Genomic DNA, 18223 nt, shown 5'->3' with positions numbered 1-18223 from the left:
ATATTCATTGGCAGTGTATTTTTGCTCATAACTGGAAACAAACCAGTGGCAGTGTTCTCCATCCTAACTTGCCAATACATTTTTAAAAGAATCTTCTAAAAGAAAGTGCTAGGTTAGATAGTGAAGTGTAACTGAAAAATTGGGTTGAATCTGCCTGTTCGGTAGGATGAAACATTGGGTGTTTACATAGAGATTCCTATTTGCTTGCTGCTCCTGTTTTTATGGTGATTCCAGCATGAACATCCAGAAAGGCAGATTCACACATGACCGTAAACTACAGTTAACTCCTTTGTATCACTCTATTCTGGACTATGATTTCCCCTCAGCCTCAGAGAGCTTGACCAGTGGCTGGCGGTGATGGAAAATGTGGTGCAAAACATCTGGATCAAAGTTTCTCAATCTTGGCAACTTGAAGATGTGTGGATTTCAACTCCCAGAATTCCCATGCTGGCTGGGGAACTTGGGTAGTTGAAGTCCACATATCTAGTTGCCAAGGTTGAGAAACACTGATCTGGAGAGTTGACAGAGCCTGTTTTAGTGGGATTGATGGGAGGTGGAACGAATCCAAGCATGCTAACCCTCTCCTCCCAATTGTAGAAGAGGAAATATTAGGACCATGTGAGCTTAATGCAAGCTTGGACTTCTTTTGGATGGGTGTTTGGCCCCAAACTACTTCTCTTCAGCTGCCAGAGATCCTCTTCTAAATATGTGTGAGACTTTCTGCCACGTTGAACCAGGAAATGCATGAAATGTGTCATAGGCTCGTCCTGGAGTGGGTAGAACAACGGGTCAAGCAGCAGGAACGAGAGACGACCCACAAAGGAAATGCAGTTTATTTTGCAACACAGCAAACCAAAGCAGGAGAAAGTCAGCATTGGCTGCTCGTTGCACCCAACGCTGCCTATATAGCCACCCGGTACAGTAATGATCACCACGCCCTTTAAACCACCACGCCCATCACCACCACGCCCAGTAACCAGCATCTGCCCGCCTCCCCTACAAGTATCCCGTTCCTCCCCACCCACCCCTTTCTTTGATCCCGCTGCCCGACGCCTGTCAACATGCCCTCTCCCTCGGCCTTCCAGGTACATTTCCCCCGTCCCGTTCTTTCCCTTGGAAGCCCTTCCCCCTCGCCAGCTGTTCCCTGCTGGCAACCGCGTCCCCCATGGCCCCGACCCCCTCCCAGCCCGTTATTGCCCCCTCACCCCAACCCAGCCAGAAGGCCCCAGCAGCCCACCACGCAGATGCCTGGCTTGCGTGCGCCTCTCCATTGTCCGTCCGGCGGCAGGGCCCCTCCCTCTGCCCAGGACATCCATCCGGTGGCAAGGAAGGGGCTCCCAAATCGGGTTGCCACAAAGAAGAGGGGGGTCAGTGTATTCTCCAAAGTAATGGATGGAAACTACGGTAATCAAGGAGAGAAGCAACCTAGAACTAAGGAGAAACTTCCTGACAGTTAGAACAATTAACCAGTGGAACAACCTGCCTCCAGAAGTGGTGAATGCTCCAACACTGGAAGTTTTTAAGAAGAGACTGGACAGCCATTTGCCTGAAATGGTATAGGGCAGGGGTGCCAAACTGCCGGCGGGTCAGACGCGTCACACGGAAGCTGCACCCACCTCATTGCCGGCAATGGCAAAACAGTCCTGATTCATTGCGCGATGTTACGTGATATCGTGAGTTTGACATGTCTGGTATAGGTTTTCCTGCTTGAGCAGGGGGTTGGACTAGATGATCTCCAAGGTCCCTTACAACTCTGTTATTCTGATCCTAAGTGTGAAAAGCGGTTATAACTTACTTTTTTTAGTGTCATTGTAACTTTGTATAGCCACTAAGCGAACTGTCATAAGTTGAGGACTACTTGTACAAAGTCTTAGCTTTTGCTTTTGAAATATTCCCAGAGAACAGGGTAGAATTCTGGATTGGTGTATGTGTGCTTCTGCTTTGGGTGGATATGATGATAACTTTATTGTCACTTTGAATGTACACCAATCGGCATACATCAAAATGAAATTTCGTTGTATACAGCTCTCAAAGGGTCACCACCTCCGATATATACTCCTTGTTCGTGGCCTGCTCAAATTTCACATTGTCCATTTTAGTCTCTAGGGAGTGAACGATGGCAAACAGGACAGATGGAAATGGGGCTCCATGTGGATTAGCCCTCAAATTCGCTTGTATTCCGACAACCTCGCCTTCTTTCCTTTTTCTGATCCTGACTCTTCCACCTTTTCCTTAAAGAGGCCTTGCTTCTTTTCGCCCCTGGAGCACGCTGCTGCCGCCACCAACTCCTCCAAAAGCCTCTCTCTCTTCCTCTGGGCCTGCCGACAGCCTCATCCAGTTCCTTCGCCCCATAAGCTCCAGGTCCTCTCCTCCTCTGCCTCCTCTGGAAACAGCCCTGATTTGCAATAGAATCCATCACTGGGCCAGCAGTCAGATCTTGCTGCTGGCAGAACAAATTCAAACAGCGCCAACGACTTTTAACGGTCTCACCAACAGTTCCAAAACAACTAGAAACTCGCCAGGCCAGCAAAGATTGTCGGTCGTATGTCATATGTTACCTTTGTTCCACCATGTTGCTCAAACACATTAAAATCTTCCTGATCATGTGGCCTATAGCCCTTACTATCCCTCCCAAAACTATTTGCCTTCAAGAGCCAATGCAGCCGCAGCCATTCCAGGCGCCACCATCTTAGAATGCTCAATATGTCAATGTCGTTCAGGAAAATTGATAAATACAAGTTAATTAGCCTAGTATATTTGCTGAAAGCTGTGCTAAATCAAGTTACTTACACTCATGCCCGTAGGGATTTTTGGAGTAAGAAAAGAGCTGGAAATAGTATGACTAAGGAATTAAAGGCTTGAGACAAGAAAAAGAAAATGAAACATTGCTAAATCTAGCTTATACCAACACCATTAATTCCTAATACTTCTCCATGCTTTTCAAAACTTACAAGAAACCAACTTTGCTTCCGTGCATCACTACGTTGGCCTTTGTTTTTCAAAATAGATGGCTTTTTTTTTAAAGATCTCATCAACTTCATCCAGCCACATTTTCTCAGTCTCCCTCCCTCCCAATCCAGTCATTCTTCTCTTAAGATTCTCAGTCCACATTCCACATGATCAAACTGCTGCAGAGTATCTCATTCTTAACAGTTGCTCATTTTTGTATTCAGTCCACATTCATTTGGGACCTTACAGGCTTTCGCTACATTTGGGAATAACAGAATAACAGAGTTGGAAGGGATCTTGGAGGTCTTCTAGTCCAACCCCTTGCTCAGGAGGAAACCTTGTATCATTTCAGACAAATGTTGTCCAATCTCTTCTTAAAAACCTCCTGTGTTGGAGCAGCCACAATTTCTGGAGGCAAGTCATTCAACTGATTAATTGTTCTGTCAGTAAATTTCTCCTTAGTTCTATGTTGCTTCTCTGATTAGTTTCCATCTGTTGTTTCTTGTCCTGCCTTCAGGTGCTTTGGAGAGTAGGTTGATCCTTTCTTCTTTGTGGCAGCCCCTCAAAAATCCAGTATCATGTATCTGTCAGCCTCAAATGTGAAGTTATATAAAAATAATTATGAAATGTTATGGGGAAAAATACAAAAAGAATTAGATAGTTGGAAAAAATTACAATTATCTTTATTGGGAAGAATTGCAGCAGTGAAAATGAATGTTTTGCCAAAATTTTTATTTCAAATGATACCTACACTTAAAAAGGATTTAAATTTGGAGGAATGGCAAAAAGGAATTAATAAATTTGTTTGGGCAGGGAAAAAGCCACGAGTTAAATTTAAGATAATGCAAGATACGCGTGAAAGAGGCGGTCTTAAAATGCCTAATTTTGAATTATATTATGAGGCTGCTGCTTTGTCATCAGTAAGTGACTGGTTTAATTTAACACAAGGGAGATTATTAAATCTTGAGGGTCATGATTTGTTATTTGGTTGGCATGCATATTTATTGTATGATAAGAAGGTGGATAATGTGTTTAAGATACATATTTTAAGGTATGCTCTGTTGCGAGTTTGGAAAAAGTATAGACATAAGTTAAATTATAAGATACCAATTTGGGCAATACTTAAACATGCAATAGAAAATATAAATGTGGGATTTAAACATGATGAGACTACATATAAGGAAATCTTAAGTTTAGAAAGGAATGTATGGCAATTAAAGCCATATAATATTTTAAAAGAAGAAAAGATTGTACAAACTTGGTTCCAGTATGGGCAATTACAGGCAAGATGGAAAGAGGACCAGAAAGTTGGTTTCTCGATGATTGATGAAAATTTGGTAAAACAAATTAGAGATCAAGGTCAAGCACATATAAAAAGGATATATAATGCATTGATAGAAATTGATTCAGAAATGGAACTTGTTAAAGATTGTATGATAAAGTGGGCCCAGAATTTTCAAGAAGTTATAACAATGAACACTTGGGAAAAGTTTTGGGTTAGAAATGTAAAATTTACACAGGCCCAAAATTTAAGAGAGAATTTTTATAAAATGTTTTATAGGTGGCACTTAGATCCTAAAAAATTAGCAAGTATGTATCCGAACTGCCAACCCAAATGTTGGAGGTGTGGCTGTGAGGATGCAACGTATTTTCATATATGGTGGACTTGTAAAAAGGTTAAAGCTTTTTGGATTAAAATTTGGTGGAATATGCAAAAGATATTTAAGAAAAGGATAAAGTTTTCTCCGCAATTGTTTTTATTGGGTATTATTACAGATACTACTGTTACAGATATAAAGTTGATGTTGAATTTAATTATGGCAGCGAGACTTTTAATAGCACAATATTGGAAGAAGGAAGAACTGCCGACTATAGAAGAGTGGACTTTGAAAGTTTCTAATTTGGTGGAAATGGCAAAGATTTCAGCATATTTGAAAGATCAATCGCAACAGAGATACATTGTGGAATGGAGAAGATGGATTGAATATATTCAGAATAAATATGGGACTAAAAAGTATCATTTAGCATTTGAATAAGTAGCGGATTTTTATGACGTATAATTAGTTAGTAGTTATTTTATTAATATATTGACTATGGAGAGTTAAAGTGTGATAGAATTTAATGTTTTATTATTGTTGTTAGCATATTTTAGATTATGCTTGTTTGTATTATTATACCCTGTATTCAGCTCTGGGAAGTCGGGGAGGGGGTAGGGTAGGGTAGGGGGAGGAGGGGGTTTTTTGTATTCAAAAATGTATTGTAAAACTTTTCAATAAAAAAAAAATCCAGTATCATGCTACTGGTATCATGTCACCATTACTCCTTTTCTTCATTAGACTAGACATTCCCAGTTCCTGTAGATGTTCTTCATATGTTTTAGCCCCCAGTCGTCTAATCATCTTTAGCAACGGTTCAGAGTTACGACAGGCCTCTCTGGGGTCATTTACAATTTGAGGTTCCGATTCCCCACCCCCATGGTCATGTGACCACACTTTAGGCACTCAGCAGCTGATACCCTTTATGCCTATTTGTAATGTCCTATGGTCACATGATCAAGTTTTATGATGGTTTTGTCAAAACCCAGCATTTACTTCCATTCTGCGGCAAAACTTTACCACTGTGGCAGTTGCTTTATGACCATGGCAGTCACTTAACAACCACTGCAAAAATGGTCATAATATTGGGTCAGTCATATGGGTGATCTGATTTACAACTGTCATGAATTAAAGACCGTGATTGGCAGGCTCCATTACAGTCATAACTCAAGAGGTCATACTATTTACTGTTTTTCTTCCCACATTGGCATGTTTTAAAATTTCCCTACCTATTTATTGTACTGGTTTTGCTGTTAATAACAATGCACATACGTTTTCTGTTTGTCCCGGGTTTTTTTATATATACCATTTATGCATAATTTGCGATTGTTCATCTCATTTGTCTTGTCAAATGCAGTGATTTTGGTCTTTGATGCGTTAGGTTTCAGATCAGGAAGCCTCATTCCATCCTACACCTTATCTACCTTTCACTGCAAATTATTTGGGTTCCCCACCAGCAGCTTTGTTATTATCTGTATATACAACAATACACTTCAGTTCATACTTCTACCATCACCACTTAACATTACTCATCAAATAAAATGCAAGAAAGTTTCTTTCGTTCAGCATTGAACTTGCAAATACAGGTGGTCCTCAATTTTCAATTGAGCCCCAAATTTTTGTTGTGAAGTGAGACATATCTTCAGTCAGATTTGGCCCATTTTACGACCTTTCTTGTCACACTTGTTAAGTGAATCACTGCAGATGTTAAGTTGGTTATCCGGCTGTTAAGTGAACCTGGCTTCCCTATTGATTTTGCTTGTGATAAGTGACTCCTGGACACTGCTACAGTCATAAGTATGAACTGGTTGCCAAGTGTCTGAAATTTGATCACAAAGACCATGGTGATGCTGCAAAGGTTGTAACTATGAAAAATGGTCATAAGCCCCCCTTTTTAAAGTGCTTTTGTAACTTTGAACTGTCACTAAATGCTGTTGTAAGTCAATGACTATCTATAACCAACTCGGAGACTATCAAGAACTCCACAGTTCCTTACCTCATTCATCCATAATTATATTAAAAAGCCAAGGGGCCAGTTTGTATCTTTGTCTTGTTCCCTATTTGGTTTAGAACCATTTGCTAAGCATTGTTATTTATTCTCACTCATGCTTTACTTCTGTTAATGTTTCTTTAAGTAAGTGTTATCTTAGTACAGGGCATTTTCAACCTTTTCACCCATTGTACCACTTTTAGGATATGGCAGCATCCGAGTACCACCAGTCGCCTAGCTAGGTGTCAAAAACTTGATGACACCCTCCCCCCCAAAAAAGGAAAAAGGAAAAAAATGATGAAGTACAGGTAGTCTTCGACTTACAATAGTTCGCTTAGTGACTGTTCGAAGTTAAAATGGCACTGAAAACGTGCCCCCCCAAGCCACAGCCGAGCAAGACACCTGCCTACCGCCCAGCGGTGCTCTTCCTCCTGTCCGAGGTTTTCATTGTTGTGAGCATTTCTATTGAGGATTGGTAGTGGGGGTGGGGTGGGGGGTGTTTTTATTTTCCCCCCCTGCTGGGTGGTTGCAGCAGGTTTTGGTCACTTCACATGACTCCAGCTGGAGCCTGGCGCTGATCCTGGCGCTTCCGCTGAGCCCTGCAGCTCCTGCCATCTCTCGCTCAGGCTTGTGCGGCGCTATCACTGGTTCAGCTCATTCCCCTCCCCCTTTTCTAGGATTGTCGTGTACCACCTGCCAGGCGCCAATGTACCACAGGTGGTACCCGTACCACTGGTTGAAAAGCCCTGTGTTAATAGAAGTTAAATAGATTGGTTTTCCTTTGTTTGCTCATACTTCCTTTCCATTTCCACCTGCAGCCATATTGACTTTAGCTATATTTTTCTCCATTGATATTCATCTTTCTGCATATTTTATTGGTTTATTTTTGTTTAATTTGTATCCCACCTTTATTATTTTTACAAATCGTGCAAGATGGCAAACATATCTAACACACTCTCCTCCTCCTATTTATCCCACAACAACAACCCTGTGAGATGGGTTGGGCTGAGAGCTCAAATTTGGAGAAATATGCAGTGCAAAATATTACTGAATTTTGATCTGAGTACTGTTAGCATAAATGAGGCAGTTTTGCTTAAAAATGCAGAGCAAAGCGATATTGCAATTGGTGTCCCATGGCAGTCCTTCGACCAATTAGGCTGCCTTTTTTTAGCCTGTTTGATAAATATCAGAAATACAGCAAAGGTACTTAGGGTTTTAGTTTAACATGAAAACCTAGTTGCAGAGGGGTTTAAATAACTGTGGCCACATTTGAACTGTGGCTTTTTAGGAATGTTGAGAAACTGTTTCTAGAACTGTGCAGTGCATCAGATTCAAAGGAACAAAAGTGTTTTGGAGAACAAGGGAGCACAGTTGTGGCTTTTGTCTTCAGTCCTTTAAAACTGCACCTTTCCCTGGATTGTGTGGTTGTTCTTTTTGTTTTAAGGTATCACAGATAAAGGTTACATGCTTTGAAGAATCTTTTAACCACTACCCTGTTAATTCTGTGCTTGTTGTTTGAAAAGAAATATTATATCTCACCATCTTCCTTCTTTCCCTCCCCTCTCCCCCACCTCCCAAATTTCTGTTTCAGGCCCAGGCATGTCTTCTTCTCCAGAAAGCCCTGCAGAATAAGTGTTTTAAGCTTTCATTGTCGGGAAAAGAGTGGGAAGATTTGATCAGAGAAAGCACCCATCAAATTACTGAGGTAAGATGGGTCAATCTGACTTTACATTTCCTGATATGCATCATGTTCCTTTTCCTTTTCTAAACCTATTCATGTGTTGAAAAGGACATGTGAGTGCTGAAACCAAAGATGGGGTGAGCAACAGAGATGACTTTGGAAAAAGTATGTGGCACCTGATAATAAAGTATGAGCTAAGTCTGGGAAAACAAGAAAAGGTGAGAAAGATACTCAGGATTGTCCCATCTTGATTCTCCTTGGTACAGGAGGAAGGGGGAGAAAGAGGGCACTGTCAATCTGTGATAGCCTATATCAGGGGTAGGCAACCTCGGCTCTTTGATGACTCATGGACTTCAACTCCCAGAATTCTTGAGTCAGCTATGCTGGCTCAGGAATTCTGGGAGTTGAAGTCCAGGAGTCATCAAAGAGCCAAGGTTGCCTACCCCTGGCCTATATCAATGGAGTTCTAGTGGGTGTGTTTCCTGGCCTGGCCTACATAGAAGGGCTGACATCAGTCTTGAAAGCCTGACAATATTTCCCCTTTTTTCCCTCTTACAATAAAGAGAGTCAAGATGGGACAGTCTTTATTTTTTTTCTCACACTTTGTTTTTTACCCAGATTTAATTCCTCTTTTTTAACAGCATGCCTTCTCCAAGGAACTGTCCAGTCCATTGTAACTTTGGGTGATCATTAAGTGGCCAGTTGTAAGTCAAGGACTACCTGCATAGGCATTACATAGTAAAGAGACAAGCCGAAGAAGAAGCTAGGCCAAGGGAAGAGGAAATAAATAATGAGAGAATGTGCAAAGCTTATCTAAAATAGTATTCACTTAGTTCAGTATCTCCATGCAATTACATCAGAGTTACTTATACTGAATTTGAGTGAACTACAGTGGGATTCCACTTACAGATCAGTGGAATTGCAAGCATTTGCTTAGACCACTGTTGTTTCTCCAGCTAGTATGTTGAAGTGCACCCCTCTTAAAGTTGCAAAGGTTGAGAAACAATGTCTTAGACCAGGGGTGTCAAACTGCCAGCCCGCGGACTGGATGCGTCATGGCGAAACTGCGCCCACCCCATTGCCAGCAATGGCAAAAAAGTCACGACATGTCACATGACGTTGCAAGTTTCACACCCCTGTCTTAGACTAAATGTGACACTTCTGTGTCTCCAAATTGAATTCGACTTTGAAGAGCCTTGGTGGAGCAGTGGGCTAATGCCTCCTTAAGTAACACCAGCTGCCTGCAATTAGTGCAGGTTTGCATCCCACCAGGCTCAAGGTTGACTCAGCCTTCCATCCTTCCGAGGTAGGTAAAATGAGGACCCAGATTGTTGGGGGCAATAAGCTGACTTTGTAATAATGCTGCTTGGGGGGGGGGGCGAAAGCCCTAATAAGCAGGCATATACATAGAATGAAGGCTACTGCTAAGCACATTGATTTGTGCTTTAAATTGTAAGCCGCCCTGAGTCTTCAGAGAAGGGCGGGATATAAATGGGATTTTAAAAAAAAGTTATGAATCTGTAGGAGATTTCTTTTCTTTTTTTCTAAAGTTAAATGTGTAGATGTTGCTTTAGGTGGGAAATATTTGACATATTGCAGCTTTACTGCTCCGGCAATATCTAACTTCAGTTGGGATTAAAAAAAAAAACCTTGGCCAAATTTAAGAACAGGATTTGGAATCAAGACATTCAAACTAAATTTCCAATCTTTGCTACAGTGCAGTTTCTTACCACCCTTCCCTGATTGTGGGTAATTTTTAACACTCAAAGGTTATATATAAAATATATAGCATTTGATATATATTTTATTATTGGTCTTGGATCATAAACAAACGGTAACCATTTGAAAAATATGCCTGAAGGAAATTAACTTCAGACTTCTTTGACTGATTATTTAAAACCCTGAAGACTTGATGTTGGGCAGTATGTACTGAATTTTAAAAAGCCTTAGGAAAACGCTGCAGGGTGTGCCCTATTTAAGGCAATCGCTCTTGTGAGAACCAGAAATAAAGCACACAGTGGGTGTGTTTGTGGGCATGTGCCTATATCCCTATCAAGCGGGAAGAGGGAAGGAGGTGAGGTAAGAATGGAGGAGGAAGCAGGAGCAGGATAACAGTATTAAAAAAAATGTACATGTGCAGGGGTAGGCAACCTTGGCTCTTTTATGACTGGTGGACTTCAAGTCCCAGAATTCCTGAGCCAGCCATGCTGAGGAGAAAGGGAGAGGTTTCCAAATTGAGCCATTCTGGCTCAGGAATTCTGGGTGTTGAAGTCCACTAGTCATAAATAAGCCAAGGTTGCCTATCCCTGTACATGTGTAATCAGCCTTTTTTTTAGTCTGGAGCCCCTAAAGATATCGAGGCCATATTGGCTACAAATTCCTGGAGTTGCAGTACAAACCTATGGTATTTGTACGGTGGGAGGGAATGGTGATGTACACCTAATTGAGCCTTTACAGGTAGCCCTCGACTTACAACCACACTTGAGTCCAGAATTTATGTTCCTAAGTGAGAAATTTGTTCCGTGAGTTCTGTCCCATTTTGTGACTTTTCTTGCCACATTTGCTAAGTGAATCACCACAGTTGTTAAATTAATAACACAGCGGTTAAGTGAATCTGGCTTCCCCCTTGACTTTGCTTTGCCAGAAGGTTGCAAAAGGGGATCAGGTGAGCCCGGGGCACTGCAACCGTCATGAATATGAACCAGCTGCCAAGCATCCGAATGTAAATCATGTGACCATGGGGATGCTGCCGTGGTCGTAAGGATGAAAAAATGATCCTGTCAATTTTCCCCCCAGTAACTTCGAAGGGTTACTAAACAAACTATTGTAAGTCAAGGACTGCCTGTATTTGTGAATAAAGGGCCCCTCTTATTATCTCACCCCAGTGGAGGCTGCTGTGACTGTTGCCAAATGCAGCGTTGATCTGATGGCGAGGACAGCAGGCACGGTTTGATTTTAGAATAGAATAGAGCTGGAAGGGACCTTGGAGGTCTTCTAGTCCAGCCCCCTGCTCAAGCAGGAGGATCTATACCATCTCAGACAGGTGATTGTCCAGTCTCTTTTAAAAAACTTCCAGCGATCGAGCGCCCACAATTTCTGGAGGCAAGCTGTTCCACTGGTTGATTGTCCTCACTGTCAGGAAGTTTCTCTTTAATTCCAGGTTGCTTCTCTCTTTGATCAGCTTCCAACCATTGTTTCTCATCCTTCCCTCTGGTGCTCTGGTAAACCCCATCTTCTTTGTGGCAGCCCCTCAGATACTGGAATACTGCTTGCTATCATATCTCCCCTATTTCTTCTTTTCTTTAGACTAGCCAAACCCAAGTTCCGCAGCCGTTCTTCGTACGTTTTGGTCTCCAGGCCTTTGATCATCTTAGTTGCTTTTCTCTCAATTTTTTCCAGACTCTCAACATCTTTTTTTGTGATATGGTGACCAAAATGGGTTGCAGTATTTGAGGTGTGGTCTTACTAGGGCTTTAAAAAGTGGTACTAGTACTTGGCGTGATTTTGATCTTTTGTTCTGTTTAGATTTTTGCTGTCAGAATCTCTTGGCCCAAGAACAAGCCAATCTCTTGGCTTGTTCTTCTCATATCACTCAGCCCAGGAATAACCTGCTTGCAGACTTAAGGCTGCATTCCAGCAAAACTGACAGGTCCCATGAGCTATTGGCTTGCAGATGGCACCGGGCATCCTCCCTTGCTCAGGGAAGGCCTTCCCACAGCATCCCAGGGGCGTACCAGGAGGCACTAGGCAGCACAGGGATGACAGCCAAATGTTAGCACCGGAGAGGCATTTTTATTGTGAATCTGTGCAGTTGTTCTTTAAGAATTCCAGACTGGCAAATGGGGGCTCCAGAAGGTACATGAATCGGCCAGAGTCCATTTGCATTTGCGAATCCTTCCAAAACTGCCAGGCAAAGTTCAATAAGATGTGAAATTAGGTCTCGTGGAGAGAACAGCTCTCGTATGTGAGGGAGAAATTGGAGCGAAGAGCTTGTTCAGTATATAAAAATAGCAGTAAAACCAGCTTTTTCCCATCCTTCAAATGTTTTTTGCATTGTAATTTTCTTCCTCCTTGTTTATTGGCCAGTCTGACTGTCTCTGATGGGAGCTATGCTCTAAAAAGGCTTTTAGCGTTTTATGCAGTTTTTTTTTCTCCTTTAATGCATCTTTTTTTTTTTTTTTACTCTGAACACACTTCTCCGCATTGAATTTTGGCTTCTAAGCCTCTTGGGGCAAAGACACCCCCCCCCCGCTCCTGTACAGCTTCATTTATAACCATTCGTTTAATTTAATTTTAATTTTAATTTATTAATATTTCTATACCGCCCTTCTCCCGAAGGACTCAGGGCGGTGTACAGGGCAAGAATAAAATACAAAATTACAAAAGTTAAAAAGTAATTAAATACATGCCCGTTAAAAGAACAATTAATACATAATAAAAACCCCAATAAAATAATAATAAACCCCCCCCAAATCCCCCCTCAGGCCAGGCCGGCTTGTTCGAACAAGTATGTTTTTAGGTCGCGGCGGAAGGAGCGGAGATCGGGCGCCGTCCGGAGCTCAACTGGTAGCTGGTTCCATAATTCTGGGGCGCCCACAGAGAAGGATCTCCCCCTGGGGGCCACCAATCTATGACTGTGCAAAGTTACAGTGGCACCGAAAAAAAGTGATTTATGACTGCTTTTCACACTTTTAAGACCGTCCTCAGGGCCACGTGATCCAAATTCACACGTCACTAAATGAACTGTTAAGTCGAGGACTACCTGCATGTGTCTAAGCAGAAATGGTACTAGTAGATCCTTTGAAGATGCAACATCATTTCTCGCTTTTTGAAAAAGTAGCCCTGTACAGTGGATTACCAACATGAGCACGTATCCTTGTTCTCCAGATAAGAAAAGATCATTATAACTCGGTGATAGAACAGATATAGAACGTTCCCTTCTTTGATTAAGAAGAATGGACAATAGGTGATGAAAAAGGGAACTTCTCAAGAAAAAATAGATCCTGACTTATCCTGTACAGAGGGAGGATAGGTGGAACGTAGCCAGGGGTGGACTTTCAGAGTCTCAAAAATCTTGCCTTTTCGAAGTCCAGTCTCATTCATTAGGAAACCTGCCAAAAAATTCAGGTATGGGAGAGAGGAATCCAGCTCTAGGCTCAATTTAGTTCTTTCCTTTTCCTGTCTTTGCCAACGTTATTTTTTGTTGTTGTTGTTGTTAGGCCAGCAATCTAACTTGGCATGAAGAACCTTCATATTTTCATAAAGTTGTTGGAGCCTTATTTTGTTTTACAGGAATGATGCAGAGATAAAAGGGTCTGTAGGAGGAAGGAATCATTCTCATGATTTTCTTGGTTATAATTTCTCTCATTTTTTTTTTTTTAAAAATAGACATTGAAGAAAGTGGATGAGTTCAAAGTTAAAGTGGACCGGGAGAAAGTCATCAAGTGTCTGGAGCTGTTGAGCTGCCTTATCAAAATAGTGATCCAGCAGGTATGTGGGTCATTCTTACTATCTGGCTCTTCTTTGGGATGCCAATATTTCCCAGTTTATATTCGTTGTTCACATACTTCTTCTTACACTTAAAGTCATGGTCCTGTTTTTTAATTTTTTTTTTTTAAATTTTAATCCCATTTATATCCCGCCCTTCTCCGAAGACTCAGGGCGGCTTACAATTTAAGCACAAACCAATGTGCTTAGCAATAGCAATAATTTTTGTTTGTTTAGTTGTGATAGTCAAATTGGTACTCCTTGGACGACTAAAGTAAAACCAGAAGAGGAGGATGTATGTAGCTCGGAGTTGAGCTATAGAGTTTTGGTGCTCTGAGCATGGTTTCTTTGCAGACATATCATTAGCTTACAGACTCTTGTACTGATGATGTTACCTAGTTGGGCAATGAAACATCTGCAACTAAACAGCCAAGCTTAGAGAGCACCAAGAACTCTAAAGTAAGCATTTAAAAAAAGATAAATGTTTTTCCTGTCGTGTCTGACTCTAGGGGATGGTACTTATCTCCATTTCCTAGCTGAGGAAGCATTGTCCGAAAACATTTTTCTGTGGTCATATGGCCAGCACGACTATATGCCGAGGCACACAAAACACTATTACCTTCCCACTGAAATGGTACCTATTTATCTACTTGCGTTTGCATGCTTTCGAACTGCTAGGCTGGCAGGAGCTGGGACGAGGACAGGAGTTCACCCCATCATGCAGTACTTGGGTTTTGAACTGCCGACTTCCCAGTCGACAAGTAGGCCACCTGCATTGAATTAACTCTGGATCAATATTCATGCAGTAGTTGGGTATGAGCATGTAAAAACAAGTAGCACAATTGGTACATCTAAGCATCTAATTCAGGTACCCTCAATTTTTTTGGGACACATTTAGAGTTTGAGAACCTGTAGTGGGCAAGCTGATCAAATGGCTGCTGTGGGGAATGTATCAAAGCACTCAATTACACACATGTCACCTGCCAGCCACTTTCAGTCTTGCTCCTTTCTGTGGGATGCTCTCTCCTACCCAGTTTCTGCATTTCTTTTTCAGAGCAGGTGTACCCATTTCTAAAGAAAGCACTGGCCTGCAATTTCCCACTACTTTGATTTTCTAAGAAACTTAAAAGGCTCCAGAGGCATTCTCAGAAGTGAAAAAATGCTAGAGGCTGGTGTCCAGCAGAGAGCCAACAGGCATCAAAATATGTATTTATGTGTACATTAGCAGCCTGGCACCAGGTTTCCAGACGTTGGCCTAGATCCTGACTAGAAGGTCCCTAGAGGAATGCTGCTTTGTCACGTACTGTAATGGAGCATTCAGTCAGCTGATTCCAAGAACTAATCCAAATCCACTAATTCCGATAAAATCCTATACCATGAACATGCTTGTTTTGATGGCAAGTACTGAATTGTGAATCCAGGAATCAGACTGGTTGACTGCCTCATCCCTACACATACAATAAGCCATTCATTGATTGAGTGACTGAATGAAATAAGACTGTGAATCATTCATTCATATCCCTTTCTCAATGAATTTGCTGGGAAAAGAGAGCAATTCTGCTTTCTGCATCTATCACTTTAAACAACTTCTTTATTGAATGCAGTTCTAGTATTCTTTTACTTTATTTACTTTTCAGGCATTCAGCATAGATCTGACTGAGCTTCGTGGTGTGCTCCAGACTCTGGGTCAACAGGAACATTTTGAGAAGTCCATACAACTTGACAACATCTACTGGAATGTTATGAAACTCCTGGGATTTAAGTAAGTTACAAAGCCACCTCGGTGTTGTGGTTAAGGTATCGTGCTAGAAACCAGGAGACCATGAATTCTAGTCCCACCTTTGGCACAAAATCAGCTGGGTGACCTTGGGCCTGTTACTCTCTCTCAGCTCAAGGAAGAAGACAAGGGCAACCATTTCCAAAATTATGCCAAAAAACCTTCAGGAGTTAAGAGCAGTTCCCCTAACATAGCCCTTTGACCCATTTTATTGGAGTAAATGCTAAATGCTCAATTTCTAATTTCTATTTCTTGCTACTTCGTGGATGGTCTTGGAAAGGTTAGTTGATGCCTGTTGGTGTGGTTGATGGGAATTGTAGTCATTGAGTGCAAATGCAATTAAGATATGTTTTGGCTAGAAAAGATCTTTTAAACTGATATCGTTGATATTATTTAATAAATGCTGTTATTCAACTGCGTATCTATTAATAACAATAAGACATGTATTGTATTTGCTTAATGTGGAAAAATGTTTATTACCGGCCAAAGAGAGGAGGTATTGGATGGTGTAACATTGGATTTAGTTTGAAGACGCTTATATGGACCACGGAATTATTAATGGACCGAGTCAACACGTTGTCTATTAAACACTTGTTTGTAAAATAGAAAATTAATAAAATATTTATTAAAAAAAAGTTGTGTGGACTCCCAATTCTCAGAATTCCCCGGCCATCCATGTAGGGGAATTCTGGGGAGTTGAAGTCCACCCATCTCAAAAGTCGCTGCGATTGAGAAACACTCCTGTTCTTGATTTACAGGCGGCCTGTGAAGGAGAAAGCCTCTGTTCGGCCTGCAAACGGAACTGTGATCGAGTCCCTAAAGCGGAAGAAAAAGGGCTTCCTGCCAGCCACCAAAAAACGTCAGAACCGCAAGAAGGCCCAGTTGGGTCAGCCCCAGGAGAAAGGTCCCGAGAGCAGCAGCAGAATCCCTGTGGTTGGTGAGGCCCAAGGTCCCTCCGAAGGAAAGAAGAAAAAAAAGAAGAGGAGGAAGAAGAAACGAGTGGCCGAAGAGGGCGAGGGGGAAACGTTTGAGCAGGGTCCTCCAGCGAAGAAGTCGGCTCAGTCCCCAGGGAAAGCGGAAGGAGCTGCCGGGCCGCGCGGACATATGAAGAAGAAAAAACAGCAGCACAAGGGGAAAGAAGAAAGGGACTGACTGAATTTTGGGGACAGATGGGACTGTTGCTATCAACTTCTGGGAAATGTGTTTTGAAAGTTGCAGGGGGAAATCTGCTTCTGCAGCTGGCAGAACTAAAACTGGTCTGCTCTAGTATTTTGATAGCGAAGGACTCAAGTGCTGTAACACTCTCGGAACTTCCAACCTGTGATGTCAGGAACAATTTCCCTCTCCTAATTCATGTCATCTGGGATGGCTTCCAAAAGAGCCAAGCTGCAAACGGCATCACCCTTTCTGGATTTGTAAGGGGGGGAAAAAATGTTTGTGAATATTTTAATTTGGTCTTAGCAGTGTACAATTCGTAAGCTGCTCCTGGAAAATGAGGCGCTTTAGGGCAATTCCTTGCAACGTCTGGATCAATTCCATCTCCTTGGTTTTAATAATAGAAGATATCAAGCTATGACGTTAAATATATGTTACTTTGGTTACTTGGGGTTAAAACTACAGAAGTTATATTTCTGAATAAAAGATAAAAATATTTTTTAAAAAAATCTTGATAAAATGAAGACTAAAATGACATGCCTTGGCCCAGATGTGTTTGAAAAAATTGTACTTTTTGCACCTCTGTCTAAGAATGGGTGAAACTTATTACAATAAACAAACAGTATGTAAATTCAGAAAAAGTATTGAATGTTTATGCCACAAGGCTCCAAATGACTCTGAGCTATTAGTAGCATTTCAGAGTATCCTAATCTGGGCAGTATACTTCAGAAATGCATTTATTTTACAATGGTTTATACCTTTTTATCCCATTAGCTTTCCCAATGCTTACAGAGGCTTAGAACTGTTATTATATGTCACTTTCCTTCTAAATGTCTTTTGCATCATGGTTCTCTGTTTTGGGATTCTACTGGATGGTAAGGTGAGGTGAGTCATAGAAGGTTTATGTCCATTAGATCCCCCACTTCTTCAATTTTTCTAATAAACAATGGGAACAAGTCTATTCTTGTTTGTACCCTAAAGGAAGCAACTCATTTCAAATAGCTAGCAAAATGATCTAGTCAGACGTTGGTCAGAAAGCAGATTAAAGGTTGGAAATATGCTCGCTGTTTCTGAGAAAACTAAATGTCTGGTTCCATTACCTAAAACAGTTTCCCAGCTTCATGTACTCCAAATATGCCGGGGGGGGGGGGGCAGAGTGAGAAGTCCCAGGTTGCAGACAATCTGAGAGATGTCCCCATCATGTCTTGTGGGTACCAAATGGTCTAGAAACATGCATGCCTACAACTTTCCCCCAAAATATAATCTGTGCTTCCCAAACCAGCTGAAGAGACACTAGGTCAGGGGTAGGCAACTTTGGCTCTTTTATGACTCGTAAACTTCAACTCCCAGAATTCCTGAGCCAACATGGCTCAGCTTGGAAACCTCTCTCTTTCCCCTCAGCATGGCTGGCTCAGGAATTCTGGGAGTTGGAGTCCACGAGTCATAAAAGAGCCAAGGTTGCCTATCCCTGCACTAGATTAAAGCAGTACAGGCAGTCCTTGATTTATGACAATTGAGCCCAAAATTTCTCTTACTAAGTGAGATAGTTAAGTGAGTTTTGCCCCATTTTGCAATGTTCCTTGCCACAG

The 18223-nt window shown here is 41.7% G+C and overlaps 1 protein-coding gene across 1 annotated transcript in view; it reads left to right on the top strand.

The window, feature by feature from the left end:
- MYBBP1A (MYB binding protein 1a) overlaps window positions 1–17664 on the top strand; it is an 83400-nt gene extending 65736 nt beyond the window's left edge. Inside the window, exons 24-27 of the mRNA XM_083361839.1 lie at window positions 8126–8239; window positions 13604–13705; window positions 15340–15464; window positions 16238–17664. Coding sequence (XP_083217965.1) covers window positions 8126–8239; window positions 13604–13705; window positions 15340–15464; window positions 16238–16631 — 735 coding nt within the window. The 3' untranslated portion in view covers window positions 16632–17664. The remainder of the gene's footprint in view (window positions 1–8125; window positions 8240–13603; window positions 13706–15339; window positions 15465–16237) is intronic.
- The last annotated feature ends 559 nt before the right edge of the window (window positions 17665–18223 follow it).

The sequence above is a fragment of the Vipera ursinii genome (genome assembly GCF_947247035.1).
Source record: "Vipera ursinii genome assembly, chromosome: 1".
NCBI classification, from domain to species: domain Eukaryota; kingdom Metazoa; phylum Chordata; class Lepidosauria; order Squamata; family Viperidae; genus Vipera; species Vipera ursinii.
Note: the sequence above shows the minus strand (reverse complement) of the source record. Positions and strands in the feature narration are given on the sequence as shown.